At 41.4% G+C, this 19,848-nt stretch overlaps 1 protein-coding gene across 6 annotated transcripts in view; it reads left to right on the top strand.

Annotated features, from left to right (window-relative positions):
- camta1a (calmodulin binding transcription activator 1a) overlaps positions 1–19,848 on the top strand; it is a 568,653-nt gene that overhangs the window by 233,652 nt on the left and 315,153 nt on the right. For all 6 annotated transcript variants that reach the window (XM_057830217.1, XM_057830223.1, XM_057830218.1 and 3 more), the window contains one exon: positions 6,252–6,319. In XM_057830217.1, coding sequence (XP_057686200.1) covers positions 6,252–6,319 — 68 coding nt within the window. The remainder of the gene's footprint in view (positions 1–6,251; positions 6,320–19,848) is intronic.

Below are 19,848 nucleotides of genomic sequence, written 5' to 3'. Positions count from 1 at the left end.
AAGGGAAGAGGTGGGGCAAAACAAAACAGTCAGGGCCTCAGGTCATGCCAGGACAGTGGCTGCAATTACCACACTCATGTTTGGCTGGTTTTTGTGTCCGATGAAAGTTGACAGTTGTTATCCATAACGCAAAGTGTTGTTTTGAGCTTGGTGACTGGAACTGATTGCGACAAGCATATTAAAGAAAGGTTCACGTGGTGTGTATTTCCTGTTTCCGCTCCCTTTGCCAGTGCAAAGAAGTGAAATAGAATGAATAAGTTAGTGTCATCTCCAATTTCACCCAGATAGACATTTCAAAAGCCGATTCTCTCAGGGGGGAGATGTTGTAACCTCAGGAGAGAGAGCAATCGCGTAAGCGAGAGTGAGAGTGCGAGCGAGAGAGAAAAAAATGATGGCTTTCTCCTGGTCGATCTTTTTTTAAGTTTAAGACGATATTTGGAGTGAAAATCGCAGAGACACAACAATGATTTCGGGAATGAAAACTCCTTGTCAACACAAAGCTAACGGTATTTTAAGCAGAAGCCGGTGACCAGTGATCAGATTGTCTGATTGTCAGTCAGCAAACAGAAAAACACATACTCTCTTCCCATCTCAATCAGTTTAGAGATTCTTCGACTCTGCCACCATGCTGTTCTCACAAGGAAACAAAAGATGCAAATGAGATTCCCAACTCAGCTTTACTTCTAGAGCACTGAGTACTCTGTCACTTTACTTTTCTCCATTTTAGTGCAAGCTTTCGTCCCTCTCCATATCTCCATGTTGACAGACAGAGGCCTCTGTGCAAGCCATCTTCACAACTTTTGTTTTGCATTCCAAAATATCGATGCCGTTCATTTAAAGCAGGGGTCTCAAAACCGGTGTTCTGCCAAAATCTGCTACATCGGCGAAACGTACATTAGTCGAATTTGACACCCAAAGTACTACCGTGTGCTCTAAACTTGTTTAGATGCATACAGGAATAACGTACTAAACCAATGCCAGCAGAAAATACTTAAATGTAGTTATATCAAATAAGGACGGTTTAAATACGCTACGTGGTCAACTGCTTCAAAGCTTAACACAAAAAAACCCACAATGGTTAAAAGTATGAGAGGGTAATACATGCAAAAAGTATCTTTGAAGCAGTGAAAAGGTTCTAAATAACTAAATAAAAACAAAAATAGTGAGTACTCGCCGCTTCTAACCGATGTGCGCATGCTTGTGGATGCTTGCACAAGCGTGCTGAGCATTGTATAGACCCCACTCACCAACGTCACACAATGACGTGTCGCTGTATCCGGCCGCCATATTGTCCGTCATTGTTTATCCGTATTCTCAATGGTTTCAATTTGTCGTGCAATTTATAGTGCAATTCATGGAAGCCCCGGTGCTTTCAGACGCTGTGAACTCATTGGATGCGTTGCATAAAAGGCGTTATGTGGAAAAGCTTCAGTCTATCCATTCGCCAGATCCATATTTGATGCCTAAATCGATATTTTTCGACCCGCTGTCTTCGCCGTCTCTGCCTAACATCTGCTACCCTGATATCTACAACTATCTTGTCCACAGAAACTCAGCCTATTCTCACGAAACTTTGAAAAACTTTAAGAGCAGCACTCTAAGCAACCTTACCCCGTGTGAGCCTTTACTTCCAATTTTCTAAAATGGCGACAATCAATTAAAAAAAAAAAGTTGACTACGATGGCCGACGCTTCAAGGATAGGTGGATATTGGACTATTTCTTCAATAAATACGCAACATCTGTGTCTGCCTCATTTGCAAAGAGAGAGTCGCTGTTTTCAAAGAGTTCGATGTGACGCGATATTACCAAACAAGACACGCTGACATGTACAACATTACAGGGAAGATACGCAGCGATAGATTATAGCAACTTGAAGCTAGTTTAATTTCACAGCAGCAGTATTTCGCAAGAGCCCGAGTGTCGAAAGAGAACGCCACAAAGGCGAGATTGTTGAAATTATGAATTAAAAAATAATAATAAAGCAAATGTGACACACAGAAGGGCTTGCTAAAATTTGTTTCAATATATTGTTCTACGTAAATCAGCCAAGGTAGCCCCCCACATTTTTACCACACAAAATCTGGCCCCCTTTGCAAAAAGTTTGGACACCCCTGTTTAACTGATGATCCAAAGACGAGGCCTGCTTCTTTCACTTGGTACCAGCTAAATATTATTCAAAAAATAATGATGGCGGAAGAAATAAACATCTTGACTTTGAAACTGTATGTTGTCGGCGATTAGCCTCACAATGATCTTAATTGTGGTTGTCAGCCCAAAACCCTCTAAATATATATTAAATGCATCTTACCAGATATAAAATGACTACTACATAATCTGTGGTGATCGTTTGGTGCCCAGTTTTCTCGTCGGATTTCAGCAGTCCATCTCGCTCTCCTCTCCGGGTCTCTCGGAATATGGTAGAACTTCAAGTCTCTCCGTCTATCTTCTCTGTTACTGCAACCAACCGCCACACACGCCTTCACCATTTTGATTATTAATGTTAACGAGCAGAAAAACACGCCATAATAGGAGGAATTTACGTAGCGGTAATGCGTAAACAGGACGAGCAGACGGACAATATGGCGCGGAGGCGTGGTTGTGACGTCATGTGAGTGGGGTCTATAGGGACGTTTCGCAGCGTAGTAAGGAATGGCCGAACACTGGTCCTCCAGGGCCGCTGTGGGTCCTGGGTTTTGTTCTTACCGATCGAGCACAGACTTTTAAAACCAATGAGGTTTCTAGTTAAAACAAGCAGGACCTGACTTTAATCAATTGACTACATTTGTGAGACACCAGATTGGTGAAAAGGCGTCATTTTGCTTTACGTGAAATATTTTGGAGACCCCTGATTGGTGTGCTTCCAACTCCAAGACTAAATTAAATTTTCCTTACTATTTCAGACCGGTGCTGTCTGATCTAAATCTTGTCAGGTTAACTAATTTTCTGTTCTTCAGTTGTTTAATGAAAAAATACTGCTCACTCTCTGAAAATGAGAGCGCCACTGACACCCACTGAGTGAATGTGCAATTACACTTTATTCTAGTAAGGCAAAAAAGTATGTTCCGCGCGGTCCCATGTGCCCTATGGGACCCGCCCTCCCAGCATCGCTTCGCCCCCTACCATTTGAGAAGTACTGGGTTAACTGATGGATCACGCTCTGTTGAGAGGAGAAATGTCTTCTAAAACAACCAAAACTGCCATTTGCATCACTACACTGCTGAATGTATGACCTGGAATAATAAAAATATTTATTGCCAAAGCAGTGAAAATATTCCCAAACGGGTTGGCATGTCAAATGGACAAATGGACACTAAATGATTAATAAAGGAGAAAATTGTAAGAGTTGACGTTCAACACATTGGTGGTGATTTTACAAATATTCATTGTTTTGTTTTGCTTTGTTTTTTTTTAAACATTTTTTTTTTTGGTTCCAAATGAGATGGCAAGAACAAACAGAACCACCCCTACTCACCAAGTTGATTTGAACAAAATGTTCTCAAGGTTTCTTTCCTGCAGCAATCAAAATGCCTTGTACGATATACTACAACTGCACCTGGAGAGAAAACCTCGGCCAGGAACATAACAACAGCTGAGGCAAACAGGCAGGAAGTACAAACAGACTTCCTGGACCAAAACTCTGACATGTGAGGTTGAGCGAGGTGGCTCATGTGTATACTGAGTGCTTCTATTCAATATTTCCCCAGCGACTGAGATCAGACCTGAGGCATTGAGGTCAGCAGATAGCCCAATGCCCATTGACAGCTGCTGGTTTGACTTTGATGCACCATCAGTGTTGAGTATGCGGCTCCCCCACCCATTCTTCTCACACTCACCCGCAAGCGTGTTTGCTCAACCTGAACGCGTGCTAGCCTCTCATTATGCCGCCCATGCAAACTTTGTCTCTTTGCAGCTGTTTAATGGCCACGCGTCTGTTTTTGTTTGTTTCCTCGCCATAAGATTATTCCACCTTTATGGTTGGTCGGGGGGTTGGTATTATCCCTGGCATCTGCTCAGAGGTAGGAGGTTGGGAAGGGGGATGGGGTAGAGGTATAGCGACTCGCCTCTATATCTTTTTTCAGAGACCATGCTTCAGCCTCTCTCATAGTCTGTTAGGGAGAATGTGGATGGATTTTTAAGAGAGGGGTGATGGAGCGGGCTCAGTGCTAACAGGCTCTGCGGTCACCCCCCACAATCTCCCAGCTGAATAGCTTGCATTAATCTAATCAGAGCAGTGTTAGTCTAATTTACTTACAAATGCACGCATAAAAATAACATTACCGTGACCCTTTTTTCCTTGTGCTCCCTGTAATTGTTATTGAAACAATTAACACGTTTGCTCTGCATGTTGTGCTTCCAGAACACACTTGTCACTGTGGTTATTGTACTTTCTTCAGATTTTATTCAAGTCTGGTCGTGCTGTAGAGACAGAGAGAACACTATCGCCATCAGAATGGCAAGTTTGTCGCTGGTCCCATCCTGTACCTGGAGGCAAGGCCACTAGTTCATGCTACAGCTTTCTCCAGTTGGGGCTGCTGCCGAGAAACACCCTCGCATGGCTGCACCCTGCAGCATCGTTATGGGCAATTGCGAGCGTGCTGTGTTTCTGTGCCAGCTAACACTGAAGACCTTAAACCATCTTAGTAGGAATGCAAATCGACTGGAATGAGAAACAAAGGGATACCTTGTTGACTTATATAGTGGTCCCTTGAGATACTGTACGAGCAATTCTACTTAATTTCTCCATATCCATCGATCAAGATCCGAGTACTGTATGGTGGCGCCAAACTCCTGACTTTACTATAAGCAAATTGCGAAGCTTTGGCAAATGCGGAGCAATGCTTTAAACAGGCTTCAAACTACTTAATGCACCTCTCAGTTGTTGTTTAATCAGAAATCAGAAAATATGCTTATGTGAAAATATCCGTAAACATTTGAATATTATTAGTAGAAATAAATCATTTAAGTAGATAAATCATCAACATAGTTATTAATTTCTGGGGATGGCGTGGTAGAGTAGTTGTCCCCCAACCCAGAGGTTGTTGGTTCGATTCTCTGCTCTGATGAACTCGCCTAAGTATCCTTGAGCAAGATACTGAACCCCACATTGCTCCTGGTGCTGCGTCACCAGTAGGTGGATGGCAATGTAGTGTAAAGCGCTTTGAGCGCTTTGAAAGGTGGAAAAGCGCTATACAAGTATAGCACCATTTGCCATTCTGTTATCAGCATTCAGGAGTCACAGATTTTTTTCAGACGTTAAGTCCTGCTTAACAGGGACCTAACCGTCTACCTCATGGTAGCAAATTGAGCATTGTATGTCCTGAATGACATGAACAAGTTAAAATATGAATTAAGACACAACAAACGAGACACTATTTTAACAAATCAAACAATTCATTTCGTAGAGGGTTGCGCATCTTTTAAATTCATATAGATGCAGGCAGCAGGTCTGTCAGTGTCAAGTGTTCTCAACACTCCAAGTACGTGATAAATGCCCTAGCTGAAGACTGAATTGCCGCCTGTCGCTGGTAATCATTGGGTTGTCAACCAGCATGTAATGTGCTTGTATTTATGCCCATTAGTTTGGTGAGAGAATGGCCAACTGGGGTCCAGCAGCTCCTCTCAAAGTCAGACTGATGATGCAAGTAGGCAAGACGAGTACAGGAAACATAAAAGTGGAGCTCTATTTATGCCACTGGCAGATTTGAATCTTCTTTTCATATTTCATATAGAATTGCTTTGTAGACAACTTGACTCCAAAGGCTCGAAAGGCTTTTCTGAACGAGCACGCTATATGAGACGACTGTTGTGGAATTACTATGCAAAGGTTAAAGAGGGGATTGATCCAAAGAGGAGTGTCAAGGGCAGATCAAAAGGATTTAGGCGAGGATAGGACCAAAAATGTTAAAAGCTGCTCACTCTTGAAGACATAGATGTCAATCTTCCTGTGCGCACCTTAACGTCCTTGAGCTTGATCAAAGCGTTTAGAACAAAGATGGTCTCAGAAGATGATCTGACCTTAACTGCCTTCAACTTCGGTCTACCTCGTTAGCTTCACTGGTCTCCATTTACCTGCTCGAGCTCCTTGGTACTGCCCCCATCTCTGTTTTCCCCCCATTTATGCTGCTGGTTAGGCTGTCGGAATGCCAATGAAGTGGTCTCGGTGTTTTACAAACACCAGAGAATAGTGATTAAAGATGACATATTGAAGCCTCACACCCCTCCTCTTTCCTTTCCGCTTCTATTTTCGCAGGAGATTGCAGCTTACTTGATAACGTTTGAAAAGCATGAAGAATGGCTAACAACATCCCCTAAAACAAGGTAAGACAATTATGGCATCATCTGTGAAAACATAATTTAAAGAATTAATTGTCCTTTCATTTGCCATCAACATCGTTTAAATTTCTTGTTGATATCACGTCAGGCTGAAGATAAATGCAATATAATTTACACATCCATCTTCACATTTAGGTTTAAACTAGGGCTGTCAAAATAATCGCGTTAACGGGAGGTCATTAATTTTTTAAATTAATCATGTTAAAATATTTGACGCATTTAACGCAGATGCCCCGCTCAAACAGATTATAATGACAGAACAGTGTAATGTCCACTTGTTACTTGTGTTTTTTGGTGTTTTATCGCCCTCTGCTGGTGCTTGGGTGCGACTGATTTTATGGACCATCATGAGCAGTGTGTAATTATTGACATCAACAATGGCGAGCTACTAGTTTATTTTTTGATTGAAAATTTTACAAATTTTATTAAAACGAAAACATTAAGAGGGGTTTTAATGTAAAATTTCTATAACTTGTACTAACATTTATCTTTTAAGAACTACAAGTCTTTCTATCCATGGATCGCTTTAACAGAATGTTGATAATGTTAATGCCATCTTGTTGATTTATTGTTATAATAAACAAATACAGTACTTATGTACTGTATGTTGAATGTATATATCCGTCATGTGTCTTATCTTTCCATTCCAACAATAATTTACAGAAAAATATGGCATATTTTATAGATGGTTTGAATTGCGATTAATTACGATTAATTAATTTTTAAGCTGTAATTAACTCAATTAAAAATTTTAATCGTTTGATAGCCCTAGTTTAAACTGCCTTGTCAATGATTTATTTCCAGTGGACGATGAACACCATTGGTCACAAATGTCAGATTCAGACCACAAAATAAGTCACCTGCTGAACTAAATTCAGTCTGTCCATACAAGGCCGCCGCTGCCAAAGTTGACATGTTCATGCATTTTGAATCAGTCTAATATGTTAAGCGTGTCTTATTCCTTTTTGCCAGCCGACGGTTTTGCTATGCAGCCACTTGCACGGATCCTCATGCATGTGTAAATGGGACACTGGGCTTTTTAACACAGCCAGAATTCCTCCTGCGCCTCAACCCACACCTTATCTCTTCCATAGACTCATAGGGACACTGACATTAGCTGTGCATAACGACATTTGTTAAAGGAATGCATTTTAGGAAGAGAACGTCTATTTTTCATTAAAGATATTACCTCTGAGTCCTAACACAAATTTAAATTTTTTGTTACGACTTACGCCGAAATACAAGGGGATGCAATTCTGATGAATGACACATAGGTGGAATATAAAAATAGGGTGCACTATGCCAATATTGAAAATGTCAGAGCTCTGGCATTCTACATTCAATTGAAGACAATCTAACAATGACACCCGTGCAAGACTTTTGATCCAATGACTTTCCAGCCAGGATCTTCACGGACAGTCTGTCGGTTCTGGCTGTCACAATCTGTATGTGTTGCTCTCAATAGCCTGTGCGCTCTGGGATTTCAACCCCTTGTCAAATCTCAGTGCAGGTGCTGCAATATAAAAAAACATAACACCAGGGAGCGTCCCTCTTGTGTGTACATCTGCAAAACACCTGACAACACAAAAACACGTCCTGTGGCGTATAAGAGCCGTCACTATGGGACAGGTTTTTTTTCTAATGCAGAGTGTATGGATCTTAACAAGGGAGACACTGAGAGTAGGGTGAAGTGTTTGTATTTTCCGAGATGTCAACTAAAGGGCAGTGCAATGTGATGGATGGCTGGCCAGGAAAGCTTGTCAGCAATGAAAGGGTGCCTTACATATGTCTGATTGATGGGAGCTGATTGATAGCTGGCCTCTATACCAAAAGCTTTCTGCTTAAGGTAATAGGTGAAAGGTCAAACATGGGACACCTGTGGTTAAGTGCCACCTTAGCATTTGGTATCACATATCTAGTGGCTTTGGTGTGTGCATGTGGGTGTGTGTGGGGGTGTGCATATTAAACTTAGAGTTTGCATTCTACATATCTATTTGATTTGACCCCTGGGAAAGGCTAAGTCGGCTAATTCTCCCCCCTGCCAGCTCCTATGGACATTATGAGCAAGGCGTGATGGAAAGAAGCGATAACCGGCAGCAAAGTCACATCTCGAGATACCCCGAATAAATGCAACTACATCGACATATGCAGCCCGTAAACACAGGAGCCGACAACAGAGGCGAGTTCAAGGATCTGAAAAGTGCGGCTTGACCGAGGTGGTGTGTAATGTAAAAAGAGACTGCAGGCTGTGAACGCAAAGATGAGGAGCAATTGCAAGCGTGATTGATTTTATTAGAGTAATATTCTTCACCTCAGACAGGCATGTGTAGTGGTCTAACAATACAAACATCGCTCTCTTTTTAGGCTTTTGTTTTTGTTTACCATCTCATCTTCTGAATGAGCAACACGAGAGTGGCGGCGTGCTGAGTGATTGATGCGCACGGCTCTCGCAATACACATTCTCTTTCTGATAGGAAGTGCAACCGTGCTTAAAATCAATACCAGTGTTCTCTCACCGACTGCTTCAACAGAGCTACAGCTAATTCAGGGCGCACCTGTCAGAGCTTGGGAAATCTCTCCACACTCTCACACTAACACTTTAATTTACACTCGCAGCCTTGCTAGCTTCCATTTCCATTAAAGAGCGAGCCTGGCATTATGGTTTTAATGAAGGCCATCGCCAGACGGTGATTTAACATAGCCGCCACACCACACCTTTACTCCGCAGTAGGGAATGCATTTAAAGGGACAATTAGGAGTTTTTCTTACTCTTCCGTCGTCATTGACGATGTGTTCATGTGTTGCCTCAGCGTTTTGGACATCAGGGTACCCCTGGGAGGAGCGGGCACACACAAACGAATCTCTAAAACAATGCAAATCTAGACAGCTAGGGATTTAAACCCATCTTGAGTGTGTGCTAGAGAGAGAGCAGGCCTTCTTTGTCTGCCATAAATGAGACAAACATCTCCTCTGGGGCTTTTTCAGAGGTGTTTGTATGCTGTCAGATGTAGAAAGTATTGACCAGAGGGTGTCACACGTTGGTCTGGCCAAAGAGCTAATGGACACCTGAGTATTGTGAAAAGGTTGCTTGTTATCATGAGCATCCATAACTCTATAAAAAGCTATGAAAATGTGAGTGTTATGGGACGGGTTGCACTTCATTTGTAGCTTATAGAGTGTTTGCATGCTTGATGTATTCTGTATGCCTTTCTGATGTTTATCATGACTTGAGGCTGTTCGTTATCAATATGCTTATGGAACCTTTTCAACAAACACCTGTGTCCACTAAAAATGCTAAAACATTATCACAGGAAGTCACCAGAAGGATAGAATGAAAAGCTTGTGTACTGCAAATGTACAACAATGACGGGGAGTGTAGAGCGACAGTCGCTTCACATTTCCCTTCTGGTCGAATGTCCTTGTGTTCGGTTGCCCCTCTGTCCTTCTGGTTGTTGTCTGTCGTGGATTTAGTGACATTTTTTAATACTGTTCTACCTCCACTCGTTGCTGATGATAGTAGTAGTGGTGCAGGAGATTTTGCCATCATGCCATATCACACTTAGGATTTCCTGCACCCCGGTGATCGACTATCGTTGTTGTTGGCAGTGTATGCGCAACGTTTCACCAGAGCCGCTGCATAATCATCTCAGGATAGATGCTTATGTGTTTTGAACGTAGAAACTCAAGGCCAGCATTTCCATATTTATTCATTTTGGGACCCACTTTAGAGAGGCCCTCAACTCATTTTCCAATACTTTGAATGGTTGGATCCATAAAATGGGAGTGTGCGCTGGATGGTGTATGTTGGTTAAGTGTTTTATATAATTGCAATCGTGTTTGGAAATTACCCTATTGGCCCGAATATGAGACGGCCCTGATTATAAGACGACCCCCCCCCCCCTTTTTCAAGACTCAAGTTTGAAAAAAGAGTTTTTGAACACCAAATTAATTTTTATACAGAAAATAATTACAGCACATCTGAAACAAATGATTATAACAATATATTTGAGAGAAAAAGCATTTTATTTTGCCTCATTCAAATCTTAATATCTGAACATTTAAATATGTAAACTAAAGTGCGATCACATTCGTAAATGAATGGCTTCTGGTTTTTGAAATGTAAATAAACCAATCTATTGTGATGAAACAACATTGCAATAACTGAATTAAACATCAAAGTGAGGTCTAACTGTACCTTTAGTCTTGAAACAAATCTGAATCAGGAAAAACATTGCAATAAAATAATGCAAACTGGTTAAACTTCAGAGTAGCTGATATCTGTCATAACAGAACATTACTCCACAAGTTCAGCATTCGCTTCAATAATATCTGGCGGCATCTCGCGTCGTGAATGGGTATAATGTCTAGACCCCAAATATAAGATGACTCCCACTTTTTCAGTCTTATTTCAATTCAAAAACACCGTCTTATATTCGGGCCAATACGGTAAGTTCTTTAGCAGACGATAGGATTTGAAATTGTTAAAATGTGAACGTGAAAATGTGCACCGTGCACATTTATGCAAGTACCTGCTTCTTCGTTCTACCTTCACGCCCACTTCTATCGGGAGAGCTGAGCACAGAGATAAAACCGTCTTTAGGGTTGCCATTTCCTGCATCTAAAATGTACCTCATTATGCATAAAGTATATAAACAAAGCATAATTTAAATGTATACATGTGAATTTGCTGTGATTTGGTAAAATAGTTTTGTCGCACAACCACGTCCTGTCTTTGTCACTTTTTTCCTGGCGAGTTCCACACCCCCTTCATTGCACGCCGCTTACCCAGCTGAGTGGCACTTACGCTGGCTTGCTCACTGCAAAAAGTCGGCTTGCTTGTCTGGTTCTTACTCGACGTTCTTTCCCCCGCGTGTTTTTCGCTGTCTAGATAGCCGAGAGGCACTTCACCCGGTTTGCTCGCCACCAAAAGTCGGCCTCCTTGTCAGGTCTGCGATGAACTTTAACCCCAACGTCTCCTATGCGCAACGCGCTATGTGAGTGTGTTGGCGACAAATGTGTAAATGTTTTATTCAAGGAGAAAGAAGGATTTCGTAACCATGTAGTCATGCCGATGTTTTCCTCCTGACTGAAACACCTCACTGTGCACAAGCGCGCACAGAACCCTGTTGAAGGTAGGAGTGTAAAGTGACAAAAATTGTATTTATTCATTCATCTGTTCAGCTTCCTCTCACGAGGGTCACGGGGGTGCTGGAGCCTATGCCAGCTAACTATGGGCAGGTTTACACCCTGAATTGGCTGCAAGCCAATCTCTACGGCACAAGGAAACACACAACCAATCATGCACACACTTATACCTAGGGATGGGAATCGAAATCCGATTCCAATTCGGAACCGGTTCCGAGTGTTTCGAGGCCTCAACATCACAATGAAAAAGCCTTAACGATCCCTTTAACGATTCCTAAAGACGCGTATTGCGTCGTGACGTGTCTTGTTCTCCAGACGCATCAAACTAGCATGGCGCCAAGAACCACTCGCTCCAAAGTTTGACTACACTTAACCAGGAAAGAGTGTGAAAATGAAAGGTTATGACGGGTAAGCACGAGCATTGCAGCCATAAACATAACAATGACAGCACGTAGGTTCAAACGCTCGAAAGTGTGTCTTCACTTCACGAGGAAAAATTACAACAAAGCGACTGGCTCAGTTCTGGCTATACAGCTAGCTAAACTCCCAAATGACGATGTAGAAGACGTTGGTATAATTTGCTGACTTTATTCAACCATCACTTGAAGAGTGAAACTAAGAATAGAAATGAAACAAATCAATTTCGTCCCCAATAACAAACAGGTTTGCATCAACGTAAATCAGCGATGATTAGCTGCTAATAACAGTATGGTTAGCATTCGTTCGCTAGCATTAGCACATCGTTCAAACCACTACACAACTGGATTTAAGTGTCCGATCGCAAGTGGAAACACAACAACAACAAGACAAAAGATGATACATACAGGCGTTGCCTCTGTAGATATTAACATTAACAAAGAACGTAGGCTCGTAAGTGTTTCCCTCCCTCACTTCGCTCGCTCACTCGCTTGGATGCGGCATTTCTTCGGGTGCCCAAACTGCGGCCCGCGGCCCAAATACGGCCCGCCTCCACATTTGGTCCGGCCATTTTGATTTTTTTTTTTTTTTCTCAATCGTGTTATTTATTTCCTGGCCTTTTTCCCTTGAAGAATTCAGAGAGGGTTATTTGGTTATTATCTATTTAATTAATAGTGTTTTTATTATTTATTATTATATTATTATTTTTATTTTATTTACTTTCATTCTGTGAAGAATCCAGAAAGGGTTATTTGATTGTGGCTTTCTGAAAAACAATATTTTTTTTTACATTTATGCACTTCTGCAATCGTCACACTTTTTCTGTTACAAACTGATCCCGGCCCCTCATCAGAGAAGGGAAAAGTTATGTGGCCCTCACAGGAAAAAGTTTGGGGACCCCTGCTTTAACACATATTGCCAAAGGCAGAACAACAACCTATCCGCCAATATATACCAATATTTTTTATTTCTATTAGATAAATGTTTCAGTAAAATGTTACACATTCTTGTGTATTTGCCACTTATTGCCACAGTTAACATTGAGGCTTTGGGCCTCTTTTGATTTCGTTGTGAGTTTGTAAGGTTGTGAGTTCTGATTAAACAAACTCGATGCCAATCAAAACGTTTGTTCTTCTTTTTCCCCAAATTAGAATCGATAAAGAATCGAATCGTTAAGCAATATCGATAATGGAATCGGAATCGTAAAAATCCTATCAATTCCCATCCCTACTTATACCTAGGAAAAATTAGGGGAGGTCAATCATCCTATGATGCATGTTTTTTGGGATGAGACCCAGGAGGAATCTGTATTACTCAGAGAAAACCTACGCATGCGAGGTGGAGAACATGGAAACTCCACACAGGAAGACTGGACCCCAGGATTGAACCCTTGATCTCAGAACTGTGAATCAGACATACTAACTACTCCCCACTGCGCTGCTGTGAATATTTTATTTTTGTATAATTGTGAGATAAGGATAATGTCATCCTTAAGAAGATTGCGATGTGTCAGTCACCACACACATTGCCAACGCCCTTAAGCTTGGGCAAAAAAACGTAATAGTTACAGGCACCTTTAAAAAAAAAAGTATTGTATTCAGGCTCCCAAACACTGCTTTCATCTGAACATTAATGTAAAATGAAAAAAATCCCTTTGCCTTAACACACGTGTTTGACCTGATAGTGAAATCCAAAGAAGAAATTGTCACATACTAACTAAGCTGTTGAATTTGTGATCAAAAACAGAATGAACAGTTGAACTTTCTGGATCCACTGTTTATGTATTTCTCTTCCACTTGGAGAGTTAACGGAGCTCTTACCACTGATTCCTCCGGTAGTAAAACAAACTGACACACAATAAACCATTGTAAAATGGCAAAGTCAGGGTAATTAAAATGAATGACGATGTGCTCACGAGGCACCATATCAACGATACCCTCAAATGGTTTTGTTCCTGACATGTTACAGCTCCAGGAAAAAAAAATGAATATGGTAAAGCGCTACATTAATAAAGCAGATGACGCATTCTGAACAATTTTCATTGATTAAACTGTTGCATAATTGATTTATAATCACTTAGAAACAACAGTTAAGGTTTGTAAAGGGGGTTCTAAATTATCACGCAAAAAACATAAAATGTGGACATCTGACCTTTGACTGGTTGTTTATTTTTATGTGCTGCAAATAATTTGTCACCATTCAAGCTGGGATAAGCTACTGAACTACATGGCAATTAGAAAAGGGATGGAGCTTTGTTTTTCAGCTGAACACCACATTTAAACTTTGAAAACCATTTTGAATAGACATTTTTGAACAGCAACGGACAAGGATTTTTTCCCACTCTGTAAGTGCTGCCTTAATCAACCAGTGGTTTATTTACACGTTTGAAAAATACACACACAAGCGCACACACATGCTTATGACTGTGCTTCCATGAAACACACAATCATTGTATATTGAAACTATTAAACAATAGGAAGCAGTCCTTGGAGGGCCCTTCAATGACACTGAACCCTACTGCCCCCACATCCCAGCGCAATAGCCCTTTCTCCTCCTACAAGCACAACAGCAGTAGCAGCAGCACTCCAAAATGAAACTGAGTCCCTTTAGACAGCTTGCAAAGACAATGCTTTTATTAAAACCTACAGCAGCGGTGCCACCCTTGAGGCACAGGCTCACCAACAACACAGTAAAGCAAAGCTGAGAGGCAGCCTGAAATCTACTAATGACTGTTTGTTTGCTATTGTGTATGGAGGCTGTGAATATATGTGCGTGCGCACAAACAGTATTTCTGCAAACTTGATGGAGCATGACTTTGCATTTGAAAAACACATTCTAAACATGTGGCAATTCATGAATGTACCATTGAGACTACATTAGGGTTCATAATTAACAGTAAATCCCCGTGAATGTGTTTGGAACACATTTTCTGAAATTGTGAAAGAGCTTTCAGACTTTCCAGACCAAAAAAGAGCGACAGAAAGGCATATAGAAAGAGGGAGGGACATTCAGAAACAAAGGCATAAAAGATAAAGGGACGTTAGATAAGATCACTTTCAAATGAAGACAGCAGTAATGAATCGAGTGCGAGTCAAAAGCCAGAACGTCAATGAAATGTGAAGTGGGCTGAGGTGAACTAGTGTAATCTCTTTCATCTCTTTACTTTGCATGTCCTCCACTGTTTTTCATCCCAACTCATCAGGAATTACTGCTTGATGCCACCGGGTCTGATGGTGACACGTCTTGGCTCCTACTTTGCTGGAAGGGCTGACTGACTCCATTATCTCCTGACTTTCCATTCATAGTTTATGTGGGAAGCAATACAATGCTTTCTTCCACTGACATGTGACTTAGCACCGATAGAGATGAAGTCCACTAAACTTTAAATGAAAACGTCCAAAATTTGGCACTTACAGGTGGTGGGTGTGTGGTTAAGAATTACTGCTTGTGACCAATAATATGACTTTGAGGAGCGCCCCAACTTCCTACTGCTTCAAAAAAGCCTCAATAGTGTGTGCAGGGCTAACCCTATGCAATATTTCAAGCTGATGGTCTCAAATGCTAGCTGTGTACCGACAACTTTACTATCAAAAGTCAGTTACTCAGATGTCTTACCGTAACTCAACACAATCAATGAAGCAAATGCTACAAGTAGGCATGTGCCGGTATGATATTCTGACGGTATGATAACCTTAAGCCAAAATATCACGGTTTCATGGTATCGTGGTATTGCAGTTACCACTCTAAAATGTGTTACTTTGAGATAGAAAAAAAAAACAACAACACTTTTTTCATTGAGTAGGATTTTTGTTTTTCAAAACATATTTGCAAATTGGAACATAAGTATAATGGTAAGTATAATGGTAAGTTAAAATAAATAAGAAAAAAAATGTATTGATTCTAAATAAAATTAAAATAAATGCAGTCCTTAAGGTGAGCCTAACCCACAGCTCAACTTTATTACTATCAGAACCAAAATAAATGAATTATTTTCCATCAAAGCACGTGTGTGTGAACAATATCATGTTTAGGTTATCCACATACTCTCTTTATCAACAAGGACAGTTGCCAGGGAGAAAAAACACGTTTTACCACCGCTAGACACACTAAACACGCTGGAGTTAACTCTCATAGCTGGTGGGAAACGATCATGATATTATTAACTAACCTTTAATTTTGTATAAATGCAAAATCATATTGGAGGTATTGCCTCCTCGGCAGCCACCCTCCGCTAACATGTTTTACATGTTGGTTGGCCCTCCTCCTCTCAGCTGAGACCATCTGGAGCTTTTCTGTAGCCGAAGTAGTCCCATACCAGCAATTTCGTTTTCTTCAATGGGGGAAAAAGTTCAGGAATTTCAGCTCTTCCAGCCATTGTGTAGCACTGACACTGAGCAACAACCGGTTGGGGAGGGTTGAGCCTTGCAGATATGAGCGAGGGATTTCTCCATGCATTTTTGGGACATACGTAAAAAATAGCTTGTACCTTAGGAACGGTATGGCGGAAAATGTTTGCAGTTTTGAAACCTTGACGTTTTTATACCACGGTATACCTTGAAACCGGTAATCGGCACATGTCTAGCCACAAGTTGTCTTTGTTAACTTGCAGGAGAAATTCGTATTGTGAACCATATCGTTTGTACACATTAGTAAGCAAAGATACATTTCACCATCTGGATAAAGTATAGCAGACAGAAAAGATGTAGCATTCGATACTGTGAAGAAGAAGCTTTGTTCCTTGTGCCCAAAATCCTCCCTGGGGGTTTATGCAGTTGTTATAATTCCTGCAGGCCCGACTTGTCAAGTTTCAAAATAAACCACAGTGGCAGACTCTCAATCGTATATTGCATCACTTGTTCAAAATGAAATCCTCTGCGTCCTGGATAGACATCAAGTTGTCACCGGATTTTCACCTTGTTTGATGGAAGTTCCACAGAAAACACAAAATTGAAATGACCACCAAGATTAAGACGGGCAAAAAATTCTCTGCTTAACGATGGAGCCTTCTTATCTGGGGTAAAATGATGAGAGAAAAATGTACAGTGCAAACAAACATGATGGAGTTCTGGCGTAAGGCTTTATATTGTTCCATGGTGACTGCTCCATTCTGTCTGGCCCTGGAACACACTGTCCCACGTTGCTTGGTGAGCATCACAAACAAAGGCAGCTCAGCCCATTTGGGCCCTGTGGTTTGGGTGAAAGCCCACCGAGGGATGCTGGGAGAAGAAGGGCCTGAGGTGGACCAGGGAAAGTTTGAGTTCAGGGTAATGAAAAGACAAACTGAAAAATGAGCATCGAAAGAAGGTTGAATATGATGGAGCGAGAGCAGTTTAGAAAATGGAAACATGTCGATAGGAAAAAGCAATGGATGAGATGGTGATAGGAGGAATCCTGATGGATGGGATGAGAAAGAGTGAGGGGGAGAGGATTTACACAAAGAGACCAAAGAAGGAAGGAGCACGGGAAGATGGACCTGACGGGCGTACGAGGGAGGGGGAAAAAGAAAACAGATTGCGTAAACAGTAGATAGAGATGGAGGGAGGTAAGAAATGGATTCTGCTGACAGATCGAAAAAGGTTCTGTGGTTTTGGGGCATCAGAGGGAGAACACAAACAGTCAATAGATTATTACTTGTGCAGGCCCCACTGCCTCAGCCTTGGACTTAATCGCACCTCATGTTTGTCTGTCCTCTCAAGCCAAGCCCAGTGAAGCAGCCAGAGCCTGAGGCGAGTGGAAATGGACAGGGGACCAGATAGATGTTGATTCTCATCCCAGCCACTGTTTATTACAAAGGCCAGTTTGCCCACTGGAGACTATTCAGTGGAACACACAACATTATCTTGCTGGATTGTCTTCATTTCCTTCTAAACTTCCTTCTAAACCTTTTTATTACGTGGCCATTTTGTTCAATTGCAAGTCAGTCAATACAACAGAGGTCCGAGTGTCCATGTTATATCTTCAGCACTAAATTTGACCTCTTTATGGAGGACAAACCTCATTTGTTTTCAGATTTACTCAAAATTCATTGATAAATTTATTGACTGCCACAGACAACTTATTAATGACGAGTATACTCTAAATCTGAGTGATCACTGCCATCGATGAGTATATATGTCAATTCCTTTTTTCAGTGGGATTGGTGCTGCTTCCAATGTAAATTGCAAGTTCGGAAACAACTTTCTTGACACAGCCTCCATCACATGACAGCAATGCCCAATTTTAGTTTTTGGGTCTACATGAAAGGTGTGTGGGACAATCGGCTGCATGTTGAATACTAAACAGCAGATTTTTTAATATATTTTTTTAAAATCAAATCTCATTTCCTTAGTTAACACAACATGTATTTACTGTTTATTCATAAAATACATTTTTGTTGGTGTTGAAAAAAATACTCATAATGCTCAAAAATGGTTGTTGGCATTGTCTGTTCTGAAAACCAATGGCAGTTAAGAGTTAAGGGGAAAAAAATACAATATTCTACTCAATTCATTCCTTTTGTATTTTTCTTTTTATTTGTATTCAACCAACCATGTTTTTCATGTTTTTTTTAGCCCCTACTTCACCCTTCAAAACAAACAAACAAACAAACAAACAAACAAACTGTTGTGTCATAGTTCAATACAGTATTTGGGTGGTGAATTCCACAACTTTCTGAACTTGCTGAAGGTAAAAAACTTTGATTGTCACAACACTGAGCAAATATGTGTTTATCTCAGCGTAGAGGCGTCACGGTGCACAGACGGTCGAGGGAGAGATTCTGACGCCGGCCATTGTGAACAGGCGGTGAAAGGGAGTGCAGCCAGCAGCAGGCCACAGGAGAGAGGGGATAAATAAATAGAGGAGGAAGTTGATGTCAAGCAGGTGTTCAAGGAGAAAGTGTCAGCCAAGCGGACCGAGATCGGGAAAAGTGCTGCCTCTGCAGCCTGATAATAAAGACTTAATTCAATTAGCGCTTCTGCACTGGTGAGCAGCGTCCAGGCTGCCCGTCACAGAGCGGAACTTGGAACCAGCTGAGCACACTCGCAGCCACCTAGACACATGGAGACCAGACTTGCACTAATACTGTGCACGCACAACATACCTAACATGCAAGACTATTCAACTCTGAGTGACTGAGCAGAACAGACACGCACCTACCTGAATGGTTTGCCTTTAAAAATACAATTCAGAGTCAAGAGAAGATGGTCTGTCCGCACGGCAGGTGTATATGTGAATTTAGACCCATCGTTATAAGTGCTGCTACTTTTCAGCTGAATTTGTAAATATGTTTAGCCGGGTATTTGTTGGTTAATCATATTGTGAAAAAGTGTTTGCTTTACCAAATCAAGTTGGTGTTGTGTTTAGCTACACCCCTGTTGAAAAATTCACTTTTTGGCTGCTGTGTCCAAATTTGAGTCAAATTTTAAGGCTTATCACAACACAATTTCCTCTCGTTTGACTTGACATCGCCTCAATATTATTGCTGTCTATAATAATGTGGGTGCAGGCTGACAAAAACAAAATCTAAATGTTCGTTACAAACTTCAAACCTGTCAGCTTATGTATTTCTAGTACAAAAGCTTTATGCGTTTAATTTGAATAACATAAAGTGATAAACCTCTCCCTAATAATTTTGAATGCGCCATAGTCATTTTGCAGCTGCAGATCCCCAGCTTCCGCTCATCAAACCCCATGACTCATTTGGGTGTTTTTCTGCCGACATATGGTGTCGCATTGCTCAATGGAGCTGCCTATTTCTTCCCCACACAACATGCTGAAATCTGACTGGCCACCCTGTGTCACGGGCGTGCGTCTGGCACTGGTCCCGTCCTGATCAAGTTGCTCCAGTGTGATGGTGATGCTCAAGAGTCCACGAAAGCCAGAGAGGCAACCGAATCACCTGCAACCTCAAAACACGCAGTACACCTTCTGGCCCCTTTCGGTTTTTCAACTCAGTTTGACGGAACAGGAAG

The sequence above is a fragment of the Corythoichthys intestinalis genome, chromosome 2 (assembly GCF_030265065.1).
Source record: "Corythoichthys intestinalis isolate RoL2023-P3 chromosome 2, ASM3026506v1, whole genome shotgun sequence".
Taxonomy (NCBI): domain Eukaryota; kingdom Metazoa; phylum Chordata; class Actinopteri; order Syngnathiformes; family Syngnathidae; genus Corythoichthys; species Corythoichthys intestinalis.
This window is presented reverse-complemented; position numbering and strand designations above follow the sequence as displayed.